Source organism: Haliaeetus leucocephalus, unplaced genomic scaffold, assembly GCF_000737465.1.
Source record: "Haliaeetus leucocephalus isolate CR32 unplaced genomic scaffold, Haliaeetus_leucocephalus-4.0 Scaffold13, whole genome shotgun sequence".
Lineage (NCBI taxonomy): Eukaryota > Metazoa > Chordata > Aves > Accipitriformes > Accipitridae > Haliaeetus > Haliaeetus leucocephalus.
In genome coordinates, this window is record NW_010972449.1 from 1092385 (window position 1) to 1116562 (window position 24178).

The window sequence follows — 24178 nt, forward strand, 5'->3', positions numbered from 1 at the left end:
CCCCCCCCCCCGTCTCCTCCTCGCAAACGCACACACACGAAACCACCTTGGAAAACTTTCCCTTCTCCGCTTTTATACTTATGTACTTTTTTTTTTTTTAATAGGCGTATGTTCCCCAGTTACAAAGTGAAGGTCACTGGACTTAATCCAAAAACTAAGTACATACTGTTGATGGATATTGTACCAGCGGATGATCACAGATACAAATTTGCAGATAATAAATGGTATGCACGGGGGGAGGGGGGAAGGGGAGGGAGGGGAAATCTGTGTTGGGCTTTCTGGGCTGGCCAAACCTGGGTAGCACAGGTTGGGGGATACCCTTGAATCAGCGGCTCATCCTTCTTTTTGCCCTGCAAAGGAGAGATCTTGGGCTGCAGGGACTTCACCTGAGCCTCTGGGGATGCTCCCACACTCCTTGGGAGAGAAATGCATCAAAAAAAGGAGAAAAGCCTGTTGTAATTAGCTAATGATAACTGTAATCCTGTTTGACGATGAGATTACTGGCTATTGTGGAGCCGAGAGTTTAATTATGCAAAGAAAGGGAAGATCTCCGGGCAGGATAATATTTGAGGATTGGTACACGGTCTGTCCTTTGCTCCTGGCTTGGGTGCCGGTAATTGCGGGGGGGGGGGAAGGATGGGGTTAAACGGGAAAACAGCGAGAGCCATCTCCGACGGGAAAGGTGCCAAAGAGCTCAATTAATTCCCCGAGGAGTCGTTGTAAATTCCTTTTCTTCCTAAGCACGGCGTGACTGTCCGGCCCCGCGTACGGGGATACCCGAGTGGGAGAGACCCCCACGGGGGGGGATGGGTGGGTGGCGGAGCAGGGGCCCCCGGGATAGCCCCCCCCCCCCACCCCGGAGCTCAGTGCCTCTGTGCCCACGCAGGTCCGTGACGGGGAAGGCAGAGCCGGCCATGCCCGGGCGGCTGTACGTGCACCCTGATTCCCCGGCCACCGGTGCCCACTGGATGAGGCAGCTGGTTTCCTTCCAGAAACTCAAACTCACCAACAACCACCTCGACCCCTTTGGACATGTAAGTACCAGGGGTAGGAGAACGGCACCGTGCCCACGGAGGGCTACCGGGGACCCCATGCGTGCCCACGGCATGTCCACGCGTGGTCTTCCCCACCGCTGCCAGCGCCACCAAGGTCATGGCAATGTCACCCACCCCCAAATCCGTTGTGTTGGTGGGGTGTTGTTTGCTTCCCTGGGAGGATAGGGTGAACCCCAATGAAGGACCCCCCAAAAATGGAAGCATAAACCTTAAACCCGAGCTATTTCACAGCACTGCGTGGGAATGGATTACAGACCCCGGGGACTGGAGTCCACGAGTGGGTGAAACGCACCCGGCTTAATTGAGTGTTTAGCGACCTGGTTTTAGCCTCATGGAGAGTCTTGGAGCGTTAAAATCTGCTCACTGCCTCTGTGAATTTAGCTAACAGGTAAAATCAATTGGGCGTAGCTATTTGAGGAAATAGGACCTAAACCCACGTGGATCCCTCGATCCGAAAAAAATGCAACAATAATTAAAGACAATAAAAAAAAAATTGAAATCCTGCTAGAGCTTCTTGGACATAAAAGGTCTTTGCTAGACTCGTGGGGCCGTGAAAGCTTGTGTGAATTCTGCAGCCAGAAACAGCCCTCCTTCGAAGGTCTCCAAAGATGTGTGTTCCTATGAGCAAATATATATGAGCATGTATGAATAATATATATATCTATAAAAACATATATATAATTACTTAAGCGGGTATGCGAATCCAGATCCCGCCATCCCTTTCCAAGAGCATATTTTTCTCCAGTCTCGTTTCAACACTTCAGTTTCTTCCCCCCCCCAATTTTTTTTTTTCTCTCCCCTTCGCTTTTTAATGATAAATCTTGTGCTATTAAATCCTCGCACATGTGGTCGCTAAGAAGTGAGGGGGGGGGAAGGCTGCTGGGGAGAGCTGCCAGACAGGCCCCCAGCCCACCCCAAGGCCAAGCATCTTTTTACGAGCAGTCCTTTCCCCCTCCAGCTGGGGGGTTGATTTCTTTGGCTTTTTTTCCCCTTCTTGTAATTTTTATTTTACTTTATTTTTGCCTTGAGCTGGGTCGCAAGCGCTGCTTTCCAGGGATCAGGTCCTTCCCCGCTCCCCCCTTGGGAAGAGGAAAGGGAGAGCGGGAACTCCGCAGTAGCGCGGCCAAAGGGGGGGACCTCTCCCATCCCCAGGGCTGGTTTTTGAGGACCAGTCTCGGGATGGGGGGACACACATGGGGACGGGGCCAAGCATCCCCCCGCTGCGACCAGGCGGCTCTGGGGAAAAGTCCTTCTAAACAAACCGAAGGCACTGAGGGGACAATAAGGGACTTCAGAGGAGGAGCTGCACCAGGAGTCTCTCAATTAGAGTCGCTGTAATGAAATTAAACCCCATTAGATCGTTCACCGTTGATGTCTACGACTTTCCTGGATGTCAAAGCAATTTGCTTAAACCCCCGGGACGGGGGAGGCGGCGGCGGGGCGCGCTGTGGCTCGCTGTCGCCAGGGTCCGGCAGTCATTATCGTGACCGAACGGCCCCCCGCCGCCCGTGTCGTCCCCCCCTCCCCGGCCACCTTCCCCCGAGATTAACCTGGTACTAAGCAGGGACCCCTTTTTATCTTGAATACAGCGCGTTCCATCTTCCCCCCCTCCCCACCACTCTCCTCTCCCATCCTCTGCGGGTGGCTGGTGGGGGACACACAGAGAAAATCTCCATCCCACTGCTTCCCTCCCCCCTTCTTGCCTCTTTGCCTTCCTTGGGGGGGGAATGACACAAAGATGCCTGTGTCGTGGTGGTGCACTGGATCACCCAGCCCTGACGGGCTCCTTAGTTTGGGGGGGTTCTTGAGAGATATGTCCCAGCACCCTAGTGCCTAAATCAGCCCTTCTGGGGGAGCCCTGAAAAGGGTGAAGACTTTGGGGAAAGGGATGGGAGAAGCTGCAGACCCCTCTCCTCCTCTTCCTCCTCTCCCCGGGCAGTGTGTGGGGGATTTGCTGCGCTGTGCCCCCTCCATTCCCACGGGATATCCTCTCCCTCTTCCCTTGCCCAGATCATCCTGAACTCCATGCACAAATACCAGCCCCGGCTCCACATCGTGAAAGCAGACGAGAACAACGGCTTTGGCTCCAAGAACACGGCCTTCTGCACCCACGTCTTCCCGGAGACAGCCTTCATCGCCGTCACCTCCTACCAAAACCACAAGGTGAGGGGCTGGGCTGGCCCTCGCACCGGCAAACCTTGTCCCTGCTCTGCTCTCTCCCTTCTCCTGCTGCAATTCCTGCGGCCCTCGGCTCCCCTGCTTCTCTTCACCCCTTCTTTCCTTTTTTTTTTCTCCCCACTTTCTCTCCCCACCTCTTCTCCTTCTCCTTTTCCCCCTTCTCATTCTGCCTTCCCCCCCTTTTCTGCCTTCCCCCCCTTTTCTCCCTTTCCCCCATTCTCTCCCTTTTCTTTTTTCCCCATCTCTTTCCCCCTGCCTTCTTCTCCCCCTTTTCCTTTCCCACTCCCCTTTTCCTTTTTTATCCCCCCCCTCCTTTCCCCTTCTTCCCCCTTCCTCTCACCACACACCCATCCCATCCCCTCTGTTATTCCTGGCCACACATAAAAAGCATCTAAAGACGGGGCTTAGGGTGAGCCGAAGGGAATTAGCTCAACAGGATGGTTTGCTCAAAGAGGAGACGACCAACCAAGGAAGTTGGCTTTATCTTCTCCCCTCCCTGCCATCGGTCAAAGACTTGTAATCTGGCGAAGGGAGCCCGGCTCTCCCCTCCGTGGCCGGGCCGCTGATAACCCGGGCTGGCCGGGCTCCGGCCCTTTGTTTGGGAAAGGGCTCCTTCCTCGGCTGCTCCGCGGGCGGCCTTGCGGGGAGGTCGGCGGGGGGCTGCGGGGTTGGCAGCAAGAAGGGCCTGGAAGGAAAGGGAGGCTCTATGCCTGAAATCGGCTCCCCGTCTGCCCAAGCAAAAGCAAAAAAAAAAAAAAAAAAAATTAAAATCAAATAAGGTTTTTCTTGGGGTGTCGCTGGGTGGAGACGCGTGGGTCCCGCTGCTGTCCCCCTCTGCTCTGCCTCCCTGGGCTGCTGCCCCCTCTTCTTCCCCTGCTCAGCTTTTCGGCTTCCCCACCCAGCAAGGGAGGACGAGGAGGAGGAAGGCTCAGGGCTGGGGTAGTTTTCAGCAGATGTATTAGGGATGCCTTTTGCCAACTGCCCCTCACTGCTGCCCGCAGACCCTCTCTAGGGCAGAGCCCCATGAAAAGCCAATTTTCCTTCGGAAAGAAAGCAAATTCCTCCCCCAGTCGCATAGAAAGTGATTACTACAAGCTTGTGCTTGTACTTACGGGCAGGTAGGATGGCTCCTTTGCACTTGACAGGGTGAAATCATTGTTTTTCAAATGGAGAAAGGTCATTTAACACCCTGGATAAATCCTGAATGCTTTCCTGGGGATGTAAGTAGGAAGGTTCTAAACCTGCGCGAAATGATTGTGTTTCCTCCGTCCATCAGTTGGCAAGGGAGGTGCAGAGAGCAGAGGTAGACTGGAGAAGAAAGAGTGTTTCACCGTAGCTAGGGAGAAAAGAAAATACTTCCCTGCCCTTTAAAATAGGAGCTGTTGGCACGACCAGGACAAGCAAACTGAATCCAAATTGAGTCCTCGCCAAATTATGCCTTAAATTATAACTCCGCTGTGGATGCTATAAAATCAAGTTTAACTTCTGCTTGATGGATTCGGAGAAAGAATATAATATTAATAGAACTGGGAGTTAATAAAACAGGACACACTGCTTGCTTTAAAGGCATTTCCCTATGAGAAAACAGACCTGACTTTAACTGCTTTCCTTTGAAGAAAAATAGGACTGTTTTATAGAAAAAGAAATTATCATGCAAATAAAACAAAAGCAAAGCAGGAACATGTAAGTACAGTAGTTTGGGAAAACTGCCATATTAGGAGGAGCAGGAATATTTGATTGTAAATCAACAACATCTGGTTGATAAGAAATGACATCTGCGTATCCGTGTCTGTCAAAACATACGCACTGACAAATGCATGAATCCCTACAGACACACACGTGCTTGCATCCCAGCAGACACACGCACTTGCACACAGACACCACTACATATTTTACACACCCCCCTACACATTTTACATACACTTACATCCCTCCTCCCAACACGCGCATTTCTCTTCTCGCTGCACTGAATCATTAGGGGAACAAATAAAGAGTGGCTGTAGCCCCAAGATAAAGACCCAATTGAGAAAGATAGAGCCATAAAAATAAACCAGAGAATGATCTACCCTAAATGGCATCTCCCTCCAGGGAAGGGAATAAAATTTGTAGCTTGCCCCAGTGCAGATGGAGAATACTGGGGCTGAGGCGGTGTGCAGCCGATGCTGTTGCAGATGCTGGCTCGGCGCAAGGGATAACATCCTTCAGCTGCGTCGAGTGGCAAGTGGGGTCTTCTCCATAGGCAGAAACCCGAGTTCAGCTTTCACAGCTGAGATGTTGCTCGGCAAAGCGCATTTTCGTGTCGCAACGCAGACTGCGTTTCCTGTCGCCACAAACGATCGTGGTCCCGCTGGTCTGGGTCTGTCTGCGTTGAGCTCCCCAAGGAGGGTCTGCTCGTCCATCTCCATGTCTCTCTGTCAGCGTGCTACCTGTTTTTTCCACATTGACGGCCATCTCTTGCTTCCGCCCATCACCTGTAGCGCATCCTTCATGCAAAATTTCCTATTTGCACAACCACACGGAGTTTGCGTACACCAACATATTTTATGCGTAGTTTTTATACACCCGTGTATTTTACGCACGCGTGCATATATACACACAAACTTATACGTGCACGTATTTTAGGTTTCCAGAGCTATGTTAAAGGTGAATTATATTACAGTATTAATTGTATGACTCGGCCACAAATGCATTTGAGTCTATGCTTACACAGCTTATAGAAATACCTGCCTGATTTCAGATCCGTCAATTTATTTCAATAGCACAGCTGCAGTCCCAATGTAGGGCTTGTGCTTATTTCCCCTGATATTTTAGGCAGCCTGAAAAGATATTTAAGCACACTGGGATCTCCCCCTCCCCAGCCCTACTCCCCAAAAGGGGGCTTAAGCTACGAAGAAAGTTTTGGTAAAGTTTTCAGTGTGGTTGTCAGCAGCTCGGTTGACCACCTCCCCCCTCTCTGCAACCCTGAAAAAATACCCCAGAAATATTGAGGTGTTAAAATAGGTCACATGCACATTTCATTTCCTTGCCATTTACACAATGGGTGCTTGCAATCAGGTTGATTCCCAAATATTAACTTCCCCTGCAGTTAAGTACTATTTTGCTGTAGCTTAAATCATTGTGTTACTAGCTCGTATTTATTAGGTACTAGCTCTCTGCTTAGGACCAGGAAATGAACCCTAATAGACAGAAATAATTAAGGTTCTGCCCTCATGAGGGTTCTTTCAAAAGCAAGAATTCACAACAATTATTCTCATTAATTTTTACAACCTACTTTCCCCGTTAGCTGGACTTGGGCTTTATATTGGTTTTCCCCCCTCAGGATATCCGGTTTTATGCTGATTTTTTTTTTTCCCTAAGTTATTTAACATCCTTGGTAGCCCAAATTCTTTTAAGGAAACTTTAGCCCCAGGTGGGATGCTATAGGCACCCAGAAATGCCTGGCTGAAGATTAATCCGATGCACTCCCAGATAGCCAGTGGGCATAGAGAAACATGCTGGTGGGCTTTCTGACCATCCCAAGAAAGACCCCTGTACTAAAAGAGGGCTGTTGAGTTGGCCAAGTCAACTGGTGCTCCAACCTGTCAAATTTTGGAGAGCTGCCTGTGCGGCTCTCCTCCGAACACGTGGCCTTTTGCTGCTCTGTCGAGGGCATCTTGCAGGGTTGTGTAGGAGCAGCTGCTGCCGGAGGCTGGCAGGTCCTTGAGTTCGGGATATTTTGCCCTAAGAGCTCAGTTCTCCTTGTCTTTGGTTGCAGGTAGCCACCTCCATCACTTCAGTAGAGGCTACCAATGTGGTGGCCCGGCTGGCATCCCATGGAGTGCCTCCGTGCAGAGGGTGGACCCTGTCCAGTCCCCTGAAGCAGCCCTGCAGGGCTGTGTCCCCAAAACTCTCCCTCCCCAGCATGGGGCCATTGGCCCCACGTCTTCCCACCTCCGTGGCAAGAAGGGGCAGCCCGTCTCCTTACTCGGGGCAAGCTCTTCTCCAAAGGGGGGGTCCCCCAAGTGCTGAGAGAGGCAGGGTTCCCTGGAGTTAAGCGAGGTGAGACCATGTATCTCCTCTTCATCGCCAGGACTGGCGGCTTCTGTGCAGCCCTTTGGTCGCCTGGGGACCGCAGTGAGCTCTTCTCCTCTCTGACCCTCTCCAGGGCTTCTTGTATCTCTCCCCTCAATTGCTTAGTCCCGTTCCAGGCTTTGGTGGGAAAGTGCTTCCCTCAAGAGGTCTTGTGTCCTTCACAACCTGTGTCTGAACCAGTCCTGTCTTGCTCTGCCCCTTTGTCCTCAGTCTTGTCCCTGCCAGACCTGGGACAGGGTGCTCAGCCAGCCTCAAGCCCCTGACCCCTTTTGGTCCTCAATCCAGACCCCCTCCCCAAGCCCTGCAAAGACACCCTACCTGTCTCCAGCCTCTCTCCTGCCTCCCAACCCACCTCTTTCCCCCCGCAACCCAAGACTGTGCGAGGTCTGTCTCCTCTCATCCTCCGTTTTTGTCTCCCAATTCAGCCAACAGCCTCCTCAATGAGCCCCTCTGTCTCACACTAGTACCTCCGACCAGCTACTGGCTCTCAGTCCCTCCCATTTCCTTTACTGGCTTCTGGGTTCAGCATCTTCTCCCCTCTGCCAGCAGCCCCCCCCCTTCCCCTGGCCTTTACCTCGGGCTCCGAGTCCCAGCTCCCCATCCAGCTCCTCTGTTTGGCCAGCCAGCCATACGTAGTCTCAGCAGGCACCTTGTCTTCACCTTTTTCTTTCCTTCCTACTTCTCCGGTTTGGCTTCTTCCTCCACGCTGCCTTGGTTTCCACCTGCGGTATGTGAGAGTGCAGAAGAAAAAGGCTCTGTGCTTTCCAGCCTCAGAATTGCTCCCAGCACAGCTGGCTGCAGCGGTGGTAGGGATGGTCCTGGCCCATTTCTGGCACGCTGAGCAGGACCGTGGTCACCTGCGGGGCAGGGACAGCACGTATCCCCGCAGCACGGAGAGGTCCATGTGTGCTCAGCTCAAGGGTGATCACCTCGACCTCTTCGTCACTAAATGGGGTGACCTGAATGGTGATTTTTTTTTTTCCCCATTCAGGCTTTTAAGTTGTCCAAGTGGGGCAGATGTTCACAAGAAGAGAGCTCAGAAACTAGGGATCCCCATCCCTAGCAGAATGTGAAGTCCCTTTTCCAGAATGCCCAGCCTTTAGGATGGTTTCAGAAGTGCCTCCAGAAGAGCCCAAGAGGGTCAGGGTAGCGTGTTTTCCCTTAGCTGAAGTGCTCAAAAAAAAAAAAAAAAGTGGGACCAGTTTGGTTGATAGCAAAATAAGTAAATAAAATGGAAACGAGGGCATATACCTGGTGTGGAACATTGCAGCCCTAACAAAGTTTTGCAAAGTTAGAAGCAATTGAAAAAAATCTTATTATGGCAAGTGCTTGACAAAAAAGTAATACTAAGCGGTAGTTTTGTCCCTGGCCGTAATAATATTCATGAGCCTGTAGATACAAATACCCATATAAATACATGACTGTGCAAAAAAAAAAAAAAAAAGGCGCATCTTTCCTTGACCTAACTAGACGCAAAGCTGAGTTTTATTATGGTGGACCTTAAGATGTCATTGGAAATGTCTCAGCAGAATTGCTTTGTGGTCAGTTAGCCCAGAGAAAGGAGTGCAGAGGAGCGGTGCTGAGATTTCATTTGGAACTGTCGCTTCCCGTTAAAGTGAAGATGAACCCATAGGTCAGACAAGCCCTGAAAAGTGTAAATCTGGGAGGCTTCACCCTGGAAAGCTGTTGTCTCAGAAGGGTCTGCAGCAGCTTTAGAAATCGGTGGTCAGAAGAGAACTTTGCCATCAATTTCTTTCAGTAACAAATACATAAACAAAGCCCTACAGTTTTATGCAATCTGTGCTATATAATTTAGCCCTGGGCACTCTGTCTTAATGACCTTGCAGGACGTTGTATTTTTTTTATTTTTCATGATGTAATTGTCGTTTGACTTTCTGACAGCTTTTTCTTTCCCACCCCAATGAGTTACAGTCAATTAAACAGAGTTTCGCTAAGGCAAAGTTGATCCAGAAGAAGGTTAGTTCCACCCATTCGTTTGCTTTACCACCTCTGAAATAGTTTGTAAGTCAGACAAAAACCGGCCAAACAAAATATCTTCCACAGGCTGTTTTCTAAAGCAGGGATTCACCAACTTTTTCTCTATTTTCTGTTTTGTTGTGTACGGCTTTGTTAAATTTGGCTTGGACTCTCCTGGCTTAGTGCTAGGGCTGATGCCGTGAGTTATCATCCAGGGAAACATTGTTCTGAAAGCTCCTGCTGAAATGCATCTGAAGTACACCAGAATGCTGAGAGCTAATTTAAAACCTCCTGTAGTCCCTGGTTTCTAGGTGCCTTCAATCTAGCAGATCTCTAATTTTAAGGAGGCTGAAGTTAGCCACATTGGGGCTTTCTGCCACCACCACATAAGTTAATACCTTTCTTTGCTTGTAAGAGTGTTCCCGATGTGGGTTAGGGGACTTCTGTACTCGTAAACCAACGTATTTGCGAGATTGAGTTCCCGTACGATATTTTGTCCGACATTTTGTGGGTGATTAAAGGCTTGATTCATCTGAGGTCCTTAAATCAGGGGCTAGCGTGTTGATGGCTCCTTCTCCGGTGAATGGAGAGCATTGGGGACCTGCGAAGGCAACGCTACCCACCTCAGAGCCCCAGTGCCCTCTGGCAGTCCCCATCTCCCTCCATTGATTCCAGCAGGAACACCGGGAGACGAGGTTCCCAGTGCAGGCGCCTTGGTTAAAATGCCTTCGGTTAGGTTGGGATGAATCCGGCCCTTTGTACATTTGTGTGCTGGTGCCAATACTGTAAATCCTCGCTTAGTGAAGGACTTCACTTATGCAAGCAAATATTGCCATTGGGTTCGGCAAGTGAGGACAACTTGTACATTTAGCGTGCTTCAGAACGCAAATTGCATAGAAACATTAAAAAAGTTGAATAATGCCTATTATTCATTATAGAAGTGCCACCACCTCGCCGGTGGAAACCGATAACACAGTTTCTTTGCAAAATACACGGCTGGTTGTCTAATTATTCAGGGCTTTTAATCATAAAATGCGCCCCTGTTTTACTGCTAGAAAACAGCTCAAATGGCAAATTGGACCAAATAGATTGTTTGTTTACCCTTCTCTTTGAAATCTGAAATGCGTGACAAAAAAGCGCAATGCCCTGTTTATGTACTAAATTAGGTCCTGATTTAATGGGAATGCCCATAGGGACAAGTGTAGGGGTGGTGGGGTCTTTGCCTGAGATTTGGAGCCAAATTAGGCAAAAATGGCAAATAAACAAATGGCCTTTGGAAAAAAATATGCTATAAGACAAGAAAATAGCAAAACAATCTGGTCGTGCAGACACCTGGCGGAGTTTGCTATTGACATGAGCCGAGCCAGATTTTTCTCTTCGATTTTTGGCAAAGAGGTGAGTCCAGTTGTGTGTGCTCGACTTGGTGAACACGAACCTCTCTCTGTTCTCCTGTCATTAATCTCGAGCTCTTTCCTTCCCGTTGGCCAACTTTCAATAGGAAGGAAGGACAGCGTTTCCATAAAATGCGGTGAGCTCGTGAAGTTCCTCCAATGGCAAACACAGGGTTGTCTCTTCTTCTGGGCAAGGGCAAGTGGCTCTCCCGACTCCTGGCTGAGGGCTTGGACTGCCAGGCAGCGACGGAGAAAGAGAAGAAAGGGAGAACTGGTGCTGCTTCTGCCTGAATATTAGGGCATTGCAGCTAGACCACACCTGATCCAGACTCAGTCCTGCTCTGCAAAGACACCGAAGCATTTGCATCAAATTTGGCACAGCAGAGTGAGTTTGTACAAGATCAGCAGGGCATTTGAGGGTGTTGCTGGTCCACAGTTAATATTTGCTTAAATGACAACCCCTGGCTTGAGAAAACCTACTCACTGAAGCCCTCAGGAGAGGTACGTGAAGGAGAGGATTGCGTCTCTGAACAACAGAGTTGCTTTGGGTAGGGGTATGTTCTGTACAGCCGCTGCTTTAAATGTTTAGCTTAGATGTTGTAAGAGGACCAAAGTTAGGAGTCTGAGAGGGATTCATCCCAGCAAACTTTTAATGCTGAAGGTAGCCAGCTAAGCGAGGAAACTAGTCCCTCTTAATTCCTTCTAGAATTAATGGAGAGACAAATATTCCTCCAGGGCACGATGGTCAGAGGTGGAGCTGCCCTCCAAGTGCCTTGGGTAGTTAGTCCATGTAGTGTTTACAGGTGTGGGGCTGGTTGGGGAAGGATGTCAGATGCAGAGCACCTGGAGTACATACATTTACCTGGTCTGAAATACAGAAAGGGTGAGCCTTATTGGTCTGAGATTTAAGGTTTCAGTCGTGTCTGCACATTGATGAGAAAATACTTGCTGGCGTCAGTGGGATTTGTTCAAGCAATATGACTTTCATCCCTGGTCCTCTGGTCAGTGCACATCTTTCTGTCAGAACAGCAAAAAGAAAGTAAGTAACTCTAAGAAAGCAGATTTCCTCCAGAGACAAATTTGCGTGTGTGTGCGTATGTGCAATCCCATGAGTTAGTCATGGGACAAGCCTGAGAGAAGCGAGAGGTTGTTGACAGGAGATATTTTTCCAGTGGAGAGATCTAGAGGAAGGCCCATCTGGAGTGGTCAATGCCTGAGCTGAAGGATGACTTGAATTTCTGAAAGCTGCGTTTTCCCCCCCATCCCTATTGGCTTGGGTTTAATAAACAATATCCCCCCCCCTCCCAGGCCGTGCCTTGGACTTGTGATGAACCCATTGCATTTCCTCCCTTTCAGATCACCCAGTTAAAGATTGAGAACAACCCCTTTGCGAAAGGCTTCCGCGGCAGCGACGACATGGAGCTCCACAGGATGTCCAGGATGCAGAGGTAACCTGTGCCTCCGCCGTGGGGACCCGCTCAGGACCGCGAGGGCTGCCTGAGCTTTGCTTTGCATGTCACTGGTGGCTTGAGCTAAGCCAGGACTTAGTGGCAGTCCCTTCTCTGGCACCTGCAGGTACATTTTATGGCAAGCTGTTGAAATATCATCAGGACGTGGGGCCAAAATCCAGGCATTCCCACTCCCAGGTGAACGCCTTAACTGCTGGGTTACAGAGGCAGGATCTCACGTGTGGGTTGTCCTCTTGGCTGCAGGGACCTTGTATTTCTTTCTGACATGTCCCCATCCAGAACAACCTCTAGCTTTGTGCTAAACACATGTCTCTGCGGCTGCATGTGCGCTTAAACCTGTTTAAAGCAACAAGAGACTTGGACTAGCTCCGAGAAGCTCTGGTCATCAGGCTACTGCAGAAGAGCTGTTGGGTGTTTTTTCCCTAGGTGACAGTGCTTTAAAAACCAAGCTCGCAGCCTTGTTCTGGGAGCAGGTTTGTTAAGGATGCTCCAGATGCCTCTGGAGATGTTGGTGTGGAGACCTGTTTTGTGCTGGTTTCTGGCTTTCGGAGGGTCTTTGGCAGGAGGGGAGTGTTTGCCTGGTCGGTTCTGGATGTGTAGAGCAGGAGCGTAAATGTGGTGGTTTCAGGTTGAAGAAGGAAGGTATTAGAAAATGTTGGGATCTCCAGGGCCAGGTGGCTGAAGAGGCCTTTTTGAATCGCAGTGTTGGATGTAAGTACTTAAGCTGAAAATCAAGCCTAAACCCTGTTTAAAAATCCTGTTCAAAGTCCTCTTCTAAATGCCAGGTCCTGCCAGTAATTAGCTTCATGCCTTTCCCTTCACTTGGAACTTCGTCCACGTATCAAGTTGCTTCCTGGTGCAAATATTTTGCAGGAACAGTGCCATACCCATGATTATACCGAAGACAGATGTAGATGCTCAATATAGCATTTTCCATCCAGGAGGGCAGAAGTGACTCAGATCCCTTATTCTCCGGGACCAGCAGAGCTGGCTCTCAGTGGACATCTGTAGGGACCTGCGTTGTGACCTTCTGCGGGGAGGACTCTCTCCATCGCCCGCCCCAAAGCTGGTTGTAGGTGGTCACTGCAGGCTGGAGTGCACGTGCAGGAGTTCTCCTGGTTGCCATAGCTGGTGACCTGAGCATGGCTCTCCGTAGCTGTGCAAATCGTGCCGGCGGGCAACAAATAATGCCTGTAATCCTGGAAACGCTTACTCCCGCAACCCTACTCAAATGGGCAAATGTACTCCTGTGTACAAACATTTTCAGGCTCAGACCCAGAAAAGCCTATATATATATAAAAAAATGTATATATAAAAAAATGTATATATAACACTTACTCTTCTCAATCTAAATCATCTCTGTGGTCTTCTGAATGTGCCCTGTGTTCCCTGCCTGCCCTTTCCAACGACAGCACAGATCCTGGCATATGTCAATATTTATTTATTTATGGGTGCACTACCACTTGAAATAGCTTTTCTCCCCCTCCCTCCTGTGCCAGCCTTCCAACCTCTGCTGGAACTTGAGTAACGATGTCCCCCACACATTTTTGCTGCTAAACTACCCTTTCATTACAGTCAATGGAAAGATTTGAAGGTTTACATTCATCGTGGGGTTTTTTGGAGCGGGAGGGAGGAGGTAAAACAGTGAGGACTATTAGAAGGGCTTCATGCCATATGAAGAGCATGGCATCTAGCCATGCTGAGCTTGTGCTAAAAATTGCTTGGCATTTTTATGCACGCCTGTGGTCATAGTGGATGACACAGTGAACAGAAACACTTGGAATATATAAATACAGCCGCTCAGACCTGGCAGGGTTGAAAGGGTTAAAATCCACAGCCTTGACTTTACAGGATAATTTCTGATGCTCACTTCCTTAATAACTTATCCTCTGTACTGATAGCATAGAAATGACTGTGTACCTTTACAAAGATGTCTTTTTTTTTTTTTTTTTAAGGGAGAGCAGGATAAGATTATTATAGTAAAATAAAGACCCATTCAAGGTTGGATATATTAGACAAATATGCGCCCACCTTTGTGGGTTTTTATATATATCTGAATATATACAAAATTATATATAAAAATATATGAAAACATATATAAAATAAATTATATATATAAAAAATAAATTGCATATATAAGATAAAGAACCATTCAGGATTGAGTATGTTAGAGAAGTATGACCAGCCTCTGTGGGTTTATATAGGTTTAACATATAAATATATATTAAAATATAATTAAATATGTATAAAAATTATATTTTAATATACAAATGTGTGTGTGTGTGTGTGCACGTGCAGATGTAGTGAAGTTGTTTCCCAGTGATGGACCCGCTCCCCAGCTGGCAGGTATAAGTGTATCTTGGCTTTAGGGGAGTGATGTCTATTTGTGCCCTTGGAGAATATGGTGGGAGGTACTTTCAGTGCTATTCCTTCATTATAGAGAGAAAGTAGCTGGAAAAAACCACACTTTTTTAAACCAGCGCACAGCCTTTTGTACTGGAAACTAGTGACCTGACATTCGTCAGGTCACTGATCATTTCATTAAAGGGTATAGCTGTGGAGAGAATTAATTTTTTGTGCTGAGGAAAGCCTCGGCGCTTCTACGTTTTCTTTATTTAAATCTCAAGTGTTTCTGAATTCCCTGTCTAGGGCTATTGCAGAGGGGCATCTCCTAGCTGAAAGCAACCCTGGGAGAAGCAGAGCCCAGCAGGCAAGGCTGCGAGGCAGCGCTGGTCCAGCCAAGTGTCTGAGCTGGCTTGTGGCATCCCATTTTTATCCTAATAGAAAGAATTGCCATCTGGCCAGCTGTGGTGGTCTCCTTGCAGTTTTGGCTGTCAGAGGATGTGAGGGAGACCACTTTGCTGGGTCCAAAATGATTTCACTCGCCTCAGAGCAGGTCTTGCAGTGGGGTGAAGTAGAAGTAGGTCTAGGTGCCGGTGGAGGCTTGGCCTGATGAGTCGTCCGTTGAACACCTACCCTTGGCAAATGGTATGGACTGAGAGGAAGGAAGACGAAGCCGGGAAGAAAGAAAACTTCCAGCGCCAAGAGTGAGTTCAGAGCGAGGTCTCGGGTGCCTTGTAAAAGACTCTCCCTCCATCTCTGCTCGCCTCCGTGCGCTCTGGCCAAGCAAGAGCAACGCGTTGGTCTGAGTGGCCTCTGGGGACGGGAGCTTTGTGGGGTGGATGGGGATGTCTTTGCACGTCCATCCCTCTCTGGCTTTCTCCTTCACAAGGCCTCCGTGTTGTTTTTTCTCCTATTTCCCAGAAGAAAAGTTAATAAGTCTGTCCAGGTAGAAAATTTCATTCAGTAGTGATATTAAGCCTTTCAGCAGCAGATGACTTCATTCAAAAAGAATAGCCATGAGCTCCAGGGAGATCCAAATTCCAGTGAACACAGACTTCGGATACACGTTCGTTTTCCCCCCACTGCCTTTGTTTCTTTGACAGGATGAGTGTTCTGGGAGGACAGGTTTTTTAAAGTTTTCAAGTTTCTGAGCATGAGATCAAGTTTGTTATTTCCTTGATTTAAAAAAAAAAAATTAAAAAAAAAAAAAGAAACAGGAAAACACACTAGAGGAAAATGTGTAGAGGGATGTGAGTTATGCTGCATTTATATCTTGTGGTCATGTTGCAATTGAAAAACACAAATCAGGTAAAAATTATGTAGTTGTGATGCTGGGAATTTTAGGCAATGTGTTCCTTTCGGATCTCTTGCCCCTCTGTACTGTAAAAATTCCTTTTGTCTCCACTTAGAACTTCTGCCTGTGCCAAGGGGAATTTGGTGTGGAGAGCAGGAGCAAAACACGCAGCAGAAATCTGCAGAGGGTGAAGCTTATGCAGAGAGATGAAATCTCGGTTGCAGATGCCAGTGTAGGACTTTGCCCTTAAAATTCCCCAGGCGTGAGAGTCAATGGAGCTGTACCAATAAACCACAGCTATTGGGTGATTTGGGGACTTGTGTGCAAGTTGTAGCTTTTGGGGTTTTTTTCAATCTGTGACTGCTAAAAGACAGCAGGGGAGAAGTGTTTGTGGGTCTGGGGCTAGAGCCCTGTAAAAGAGCAGTTCTGTTAAACCCTTTAACCAATTTCTGCTGATCATCTGCAACTCCCATTGTCTTCAGCAGTTATTATGGGGGCTGAAGAGCTTCTGGAAGTCTCAGGCCCTAGTTACTGTTCATTCAAATTAATGTAACTTAGTCCTTGAAGCTTCTTATTGGGAAAGATTTTGAGAGGAGGGATGATTACATGAAAGGGTGGCTCTTAGCTCCCTTGATGGGTATCCTGGGCCCTTTCAGAGTGAGACAAAAATCTAGAATGATCCACTTCACAAAGAGGAGTGGCAGTGTAGTTCGATGCTATGTATATGTTTTCTCTGTCAAAGATCACGAGCCATAGTTTGCTGCCTTTGGCATTAATCCACAGTAATCTTCCTGGCTCGAAAGGAATTATTCCAAAGGTTTTGTGGTGTAACCGAGAACAGAAACTGGGCCAGATGCAAAGGATATAAAATCAGTACCGTGATTCAAAGCTGGCATAATGGAGAAGACCGTGCATTTTGGGGTGCCAGTAGAATAAATGAATGAGCCTCCAGGCTCCAAACGGGTTGTCTACCCTGGCACACTAACATCATGTTAGACTGACAGGCACCGGTCTGACTAATGCAAATAGGTCTCGGTCCACTGCAAACAACCTTGCTCTTCTTGCATCTTCTTGTTGCATCTTTACATCCACTTTCATTTCCCATGTTCTGTCACTGAAATCTCCCAAGAGCCACATGCTGTCTGAAACATTTTCAGTGTGAGACTTAGAGTTATAGCATCTGTTAGAGAGATGATGCTTTCCTCTAGCAAACGTCCCCAAGGAAATTTTCCTGGTCAAAGCCCCAGTGGAAAATGTAGGCTTGAACTGTATTCTATAGAATTTGATGGAATTCAGATGAAATCCAAATTAAGGCTCTGCAAACTTCACTGGAGGGTATCTACAGCTCTTAAAGTGAGAAAGTCAGATCAAGAAACACAGGGTAGCTGCAGTTTCCTCCATTGCCCCTTCTTCAGGGGATCTGCCCAGCAGGACCGGATCTGCAGAAGCTCAGCCCAGCATGTAAAGGATGCTGATGCTGTCTCTGTTGGCCAACATCCATTCTCCAACTCTTCTCTTGTTCCTCTTACTCCAACGTGAACAGTGGTATTTGTCTGCAGGAATCTAGCTTTTTATTTGCTTGATAATGATAGCTCTGGATTTCTAGCTGGTTCTTTCCACTGCTGGTTCTTGGGGTTGTTGCAGTGATCTCTTTGGGCTGCACTGCTCCGATGAGTGATGGAGGCACTGGTTGTTAACATACCATGCATGCACCCAAACCAGGGTTATTGGATCCCTTCACATTCTGGCAAGAAGGTCAGGACATTTGATATGTTGGTGGAGAATGCTGCAGTGAACAGCCCCCCATAATTCTCAGTGAACTTTTTGACTTACATTACTAGACATCCAGTCTAGGGTATTATTTTCTGCCTGCAGTCCCCATGTACAGAGAGCTCACATTTGATCTGAGGGTAAGACTGAGGGAAGTACTCAGTAGTTCCTCTCCTACCAAGTCCTTTCCTGCTGTAGTTTATCCACTTCAGACTCTCCAGACAGCCTCTTGAGAGTGGTTCAATTTTAATTCAATATGCTGAAAATAAGCTGAAATGAATGCACTTTGAGAATTGACAATTGTTTTCTGGTTTATTTTTTTCCTGGGAGATGCTGTATTTATTCCAGTCATTTTTTTTCTCTTCCTCTTTCTATATCTGTTATGGCTGACTTCCATTTCTTTCCAAGTCTCAGCAGGAAGGACAGCAATTGGTGGCCTGGGAAGTATAAACCCGAATGCCTTTGCGTTAGATTTGCACATCTGGAATTGGGGTCTTATTCTGCACCACTGTGCTGGGTGGGTGGAAGGGACAGGACTGATAGGACGGCAAACGTTTATCCTTTCGTAGTGACTGACCAAGGAGGAGTTAAAATCTCCTGGCAATTTGGAAAGAGTGGAAGGGGAATCACTGTGTTTGGCTACTGATATACCTTTGGTCAGATTTTAGACTAGCAAATGCCATTGTGAATGAGATCTAGACAGTGCCCAGCTCGGGGCCTCAAAGGATGTTGTAAGAACTTGGCAGCAGCTAACCATGGGGAAATCCTCTTCCATATCATGCCTCATCTTGACCTTGAACAGATATCAGTATGATCCTTGTGACCTGACATTTAATAAGTCTTTTGAAGTCTTGTTACCATGAGCTACAGCAGCTCTGGAAAGCCTTGGTATATAATGCTTTGTTGCAGAAATATCAGAAGCATTTTCTAAAATAATTTGCTTAGGGCCAGTAGGGGTTGGATGCTTCAAGAAGCAGAAGCTTCCCAGTTATAAACCAGGGATCTTCAAAGAGATTTTTGACAAAGTTTTTGTCTAGCAGTTGCATTTACTATGCATTGGCTGCACTTCAAAGCTGCATGTGAAAATACATTGAAAAGTATTACTCTTAGTGATAAGAATATTTGCTCCTTTGAATTCTTTGCTAGAAATGAATTTGTGGCGTAAGTGATCTTACGGACCTCCTGAGTCTGTCACGGTGAGGGCGTCATTTGGCCAGGGGAGGGGGGGGGATGTCGTGAGAGAAAATGAGACCGAGTTTGCTAATTCCACCCGGTGGAGGTCTGATCTGGGTGGAAGTGCTCGGGAAATGCAGGAAGGATTCACTTGTGAGGCCTGATCTGTAGGGTCGGGGTTATATGATGAACTCTGAAGAGGAATGTGTGTGCTGTTAGGAAAAGGTTATGCAGAGCCAGTGTCCGATCTTATGGGTCTGCGAAACATCTAGCCAGGTGGGAGTTAACAACTGAGTCCGGACTGCAGGACTGAGTGCCTTCACGATAGACTTGGACCTCATCCCTGATTTCTTCCCCCAAGCTTTAATGAAAATCAAAGTAATATTCTTGTCTGGTGGCCCTTCAGCTGGAAGTCTGGTGGTGCAGAGAGTGTACAGCACCTTGCGCAATGCGGCTCCCCCCTTCCGCCTCGTCCCCCTCTGCTATTGTAATGCACCAACTACAGTAACTGAATATTCATCATTAGCCTCCAACAGACTTTAAATAGACCAGTGACAGCTTCCTTCCTTGTAAATTCTTTCCCCAACCAACTTTTTTTTTTTTTCTTCTAATTTTACAATTTTTAATGCAAAAAAAATGTAGCCCATTAACACCACCACGTAAAACTAACTCACATTCTGGCTCAGGAACAACAGTCTCTTCCTTGCTGTGGGGACAATTTCCTATATTGCCTGTGTAAGTCAAGCTTTAACGTGCTTTTTCCCTTCCTACTTTGCTACAATTTATTTGGACAGCAAAATTTCTGGACACAACAGTCATTTTATGCCAGCGGTGAACAAAACCTTTCATTCCATTAAACTGTGGCCCAGGATTACAACCAGCTATTTCGGGAATAGTGACTTTTAGGCACTGAAAAAAATAGGTTCTGATACATTTTTAAGGACTGAAGGACAAACTAAAATGGTAGCTGTGCACACTGCATATTGAGTGGGCTCAGGAAACAGTATAAATGTTTCAAGATGATTGTTGCTTTACAAGGTACCAAAGGTATCTCTTTATTCAAGCTCAGCTCCTATAAGGAAGAAAAAGGTAGTAATACAGAGATAACTGCCTTTGTGCATAGAAAAATGGCAAAGTAAAAGAAAGAGACTATTTTAGATATTTAGTGAGAAAATACTTTCCTTCCTCTCCCTCCTCAAATAGTTGATTTTTTGGCAAAAATAGCACCCAACATGTTTTGACTGAAATGGAAATATTTCAGTCTGGAGAGAAGTCATTGCAATACCTCCTGGGAACTGCCGTTGGGAAACTTGGTGTCTCCAACCTGTTCCCGGTCCAGTGTGACTCTCTGCTCATGCCATGTCTCCCGCAGAACACCACGGTCCTCTCTTATGGCCACAGAGGCTGCCATGTCCCCTGGGAAATGCATTCTGAGAGGCATTTGTTCCCCAGTGCGCAACAGGAATGTGGGATCCTGACACCACCTATGTTGGCACTCAGGGTAAAAATATTGCTGTTTCAGGCATACAGCTCCATTATGGAAAGAAAATATTTTTTTATCAAGAAAAAACAATCAGTGGTCAAATTTTCCTCCTCTCAGCTCTCCATTGAGAAAGAGAAAGTGTTGACTTAGGTGAGAAGTATCTGCGACAGGGATGGCTTCTTAGTGTTTGTGTGGTGCTTCGCACAGCGAGGGTCTGATGTTGATGGGGTCCCTGTGAGCTACTGTGAGAATTTACTGTGAGAAACCCCCATTCAGATCTAATCCCATGTCTCAGAGACATCCAATTCTTCCCTCGCTGAAGCAGGGAGAAACTGTGAAAGGAGTCATCTCTATATCCTCCAAAAAAGCCACAGAGAACATGATGTGGCATCATGCCGTGGTATGTTCCTTCTTCTCCTCCATCGTAGCTCTCAGGTACCCCACCAAAAAAAAAAAAAGAGGCTCTGTCATTTCTTGGGGAATTGGGCGTTGGTGGTGTTGGAGCTGAAGAAGAAGGAACCAGCCAATCCATGCAGCAGCCTCTAATTAGGGAGGAGAGCAAAGGGCAAGGTCGATGGGTCACCTCCCTGTGGATTGTCTTCTTGGAAGGGAAACATGGTGGGGATGCAGCTTTGAGGTGTCATGCTGGCGCTATCTCCATGAGGATCGCCGTGTGAAAGTGGAGCATGACAGGAGCAGGCAGCTTAAAACCATGACCTGGTAGGTCTGGGAGATCCCCTAGAACCTGGAAGATCTGAAGGACATCCAAAAAGTTTGAAGGCCACCCATGAGGTTTGAAGGCCATAGCTCTTGACCTTCCTGAAAAGCTGCCCTCCAGCAAGAGCTCCTGGGGTGGAAACAGTAGTGCTGGGTATCCACAGGCAAAGAGGTCCTCTGAAGCCCACCACATACCCTGGCATCCACTGCTGTCTTCTGTATCTGAGGGATAAGTCTCTGCTTCCTCCCAGTCCATCTCTCTTTTGTTCCTCGTACGCAGCCTGGACTTCAGTTCTGGGAAAAAGCTGCCTGGTCGGCCAGCCCAAGTGGTTGGAAAGCCGTGCTCCTGCCAGCGCTGCCGGGAGAAGCTGCTGGGCTTCCAGGGGAAGAAACTCCACCTTTGGAATAGGCTCTCCTTGGCAAGCCACCAGTGCCCGGGGTTTGGAAAGCTTTCGTGGCACAATGAGAGACACATTTATTTGGTTTTGAGCTCCTGGGTGAGTTTCCCCTCCATTACAGCTCAGTTGCTGATGTTTCTGGCAGCCACCACAGCAGTGGTTTGGATGAAAGCTCCCTGCTGTGAGTAGGTTTATATAATTGGTATTGTTAAATTTTGTAAATAAGTTGCGAGTTGCTACAGTGATAGGCCTTCTCTAAGGGGCATAATAGGAGATTCAGGGCTCCTCTTCCACGTGTAGGTGGCCAGGTGAGCCGGTTGATGGGATTTAAGGATCTGCCCTTGCTCCAGCATAATGGTTTTGGGCAGGTGAGTAGGGTACCTCAAAGCCAGCTTGGTCCAACTGTTATAGCCTCAAAGAAGAAAGCTTGTGTTGGAATCTGGGCTCTAGTTTGTGACTGCTCTGAGCCTGGTGGCACTTTGCAAGGTGCTGTTGTACTACCTGATCTTTATGCATTTTAGCAAGCCCTTGGGTTCAGGGAGCACCCAGCTGTCTTGGAGACAGCCCAGGAGGCAGCTTGCACATCACCTGAAGTCTCCGAGACCCCCTACGCAGCTTTGGTTCTCCCCCCTGCTGAGCAGGAATAATCTCGTCCAGCCACGTTGCTGATGTGCTTGGAGAAATGTCTCCAAAACACACGCTGTGTGTAGGGTCTTGTAGGAGAGGGGATTTCCAGCCGGTGTTGGCAAAACGTCCCTGCTTCAAACCAGATTTCAGAGCGAGGGAGTAAACCAGACTTTCCATTAGTGCTCACCCTCCTAGCCTGGCTCCACTGAGGTGTGTGGTTCTGGTGTGCATCAGGTCTTGGTGAGTTATTTATTTCTCTTTTCTGAGGGCTCTGGAGTGGAGCTTATTCTCTGGTCCAGGGATCCCCCATCCAGGACAACCAGGCTGGCAGACCCTGCAGAAAAGGAATGAGGACAACTACCATAAGGGGGAAAAGTAGACCTAAATATTTAATCCATTGCTAAGTCAGCTTGGCAGAAATGAGGTTTTTATTTACACACGTGCTCATCCACATATACAATATAAATAGTATATAATTTGTAAAAGCTATCATAATATGTAAATACAAATCTTGCGTATTTCGCTATAACTGTATGTATCTATTTTATGTATGGGTGTAAAATAGCAGTTGTGGTGGAAGAGGCATGAATCTGAGGGAAAGATACTAAAAGGAAAGTGAAATAGAAGAGTGCAGCATGGATAAAGTGTGACGGGGCTGCAGTCTTCTGGGAGGGATGTCTCTCCCTGAAAGTCTAAACAAACACCATTACACTAATGTGCTGTCTTCATTTATTAATCCACCGATCTATTTATTAATTGATTGCTTTTCTGCCTTGTTTCTTTTTTTTTTTTCTTGTTTCTTTGCTTTTAGTAAAGAGTACCCGGTTGTTCCCAGGAGCACAGTGAGACAAAAAGTGTCCTCGAATCACAGCCCCTTCAGTGGTGAGACCAGGGTCCTTTCCGCCTCCTCCAACCTGGGCTCCCAGTACCAGTGCGAGAACGGGGTGTCGAGCACCTCCCAGGACCTGCTACCGCCTGCCAACCCCTACCCGATCTCCCAGGAACACAGCCAGATCTACCACTGCACCAAGAGAAAAGGTCAGACCTTGGCTGCTCCCCAGTCAGTGCTTTCTCCTTCCTACCAGGCTGCCAGTGGGGTTTTCTGACGTTTCCCCCTTGATGAACAGCCCCAGCCTGCTTTATGGTGACACTTGAGGACGAACAAGGGATGCAGGTTGTGTGCTGGAGGCGGGCAGCAACCCCAGGCTGGATTAGGAAACCACTCTCACCGGTGTTAGCCTAAAACCCCATCTCCGCTGCTGGGCTGGGAGCGAGCTGTTTGGAGGGGTGGCAGTACCTTTCACCCACGTTGAATCCACATTCAGTAAGATAGCTGGTGCTGGAGATAAAGATGACTTATCTGTCTCCCTAGCCCCTCAGACAGGGTTAATCTCTGAGTGGAGATACCTTGACAGCTTGGATTTTGCACAGTTTTCAACTAAGACTATCGCAGTTGGGAGACAGTTGTCTGTCTGCAGAAAGCAATTCCACTTAAATGCTCGGTCTAATGAACGGGGCGTGGGATTGAAAATCATGATATCCATGTTCGTTCCCCTCTGGTGCGACTGACCTGCTTTGACAGAGCTTGAGGGATCAAACTGTGAGGGCTTTACACTGACTGCTCAGCTCGTCCTGGCGTGAAGAGCCCCATGATATCGATGGGATAATTGTTCTCAGGCAGGAGCGAGGGGTCTCCAGTCTGTCCCTTCCTCTCCCAAAGCAAAGGGAATGCTTAGATGCAGAAACACTTGCAGGACTGAGATAGCAAAAGCCTCAGATCAACTCCTCCCCAGACACTCAAAAGAAAATGGGGAATTTCCAGGGCTGAATGCAGCCCTATGGGGTGGGCAGGAGGTGGTTACTGCCTACCCCTGTTCCCCTTTCTCAGGATTTAGTCTACATTGCATGGGAAAAGCTAACAGGAGTCGGCACGCACCATGGCATTTGAATGCACCAAGAATTTCTTCAGGCTGGTAGCCTCTCCCCACAGCAGATCCCTTCCTGCTTCCCTGCACGGTCCTATCAGTCGGCCACATGTCATTATTTTTAGTAACGTAACCCCTGGGGTGCTGGGATGTGCCGTGTAGACACACAGTCTAAGGTAGCGGATGCTGGGAAGTGCTGGCAGATGAGGCAGGAGGGGAGTGGAAATCTCTCTCACATCCTTGGTGAATCCCCTGAATGTTGCAACATCACATGTGTTGTGTACGAGTATATATATGCAAACCAAAA

The 24178-nt window shown here is 47.9% G+C and overlaps 1 protein-coding gene across 1 annotated transcript in view; it reads left to right on the forward strand.

Moving 5' to 3' along the window:
- TBX5 (T-box 5) overlaps window positions 1–24178 on the forward strand; it is a 40832-nt gene that overhangs the window by 8457 nt on the left and 8197 nt on the right. Inside the window, exons 4-8 of the mRNA XM_010574244.1 lie at window positions 105–224; window positions 887–1034; window positions 3066–3218; window positions 12029–12120; window positions 22758–22984. Of these exons, the coding sequence (XP_010572546.1) occupies window positions 105–224; window positions 887–1034; window positions 3066–3218; window positions 12029–12120; window positions 22758–22984 (740 nt within the window). The remainder of the gene's footprint in view (window positions 1–104; window positions 225–886; window positions 1035–3065; window positions 3219–12028; window positions 12121–22757; window positions 22985–24178) is intronic.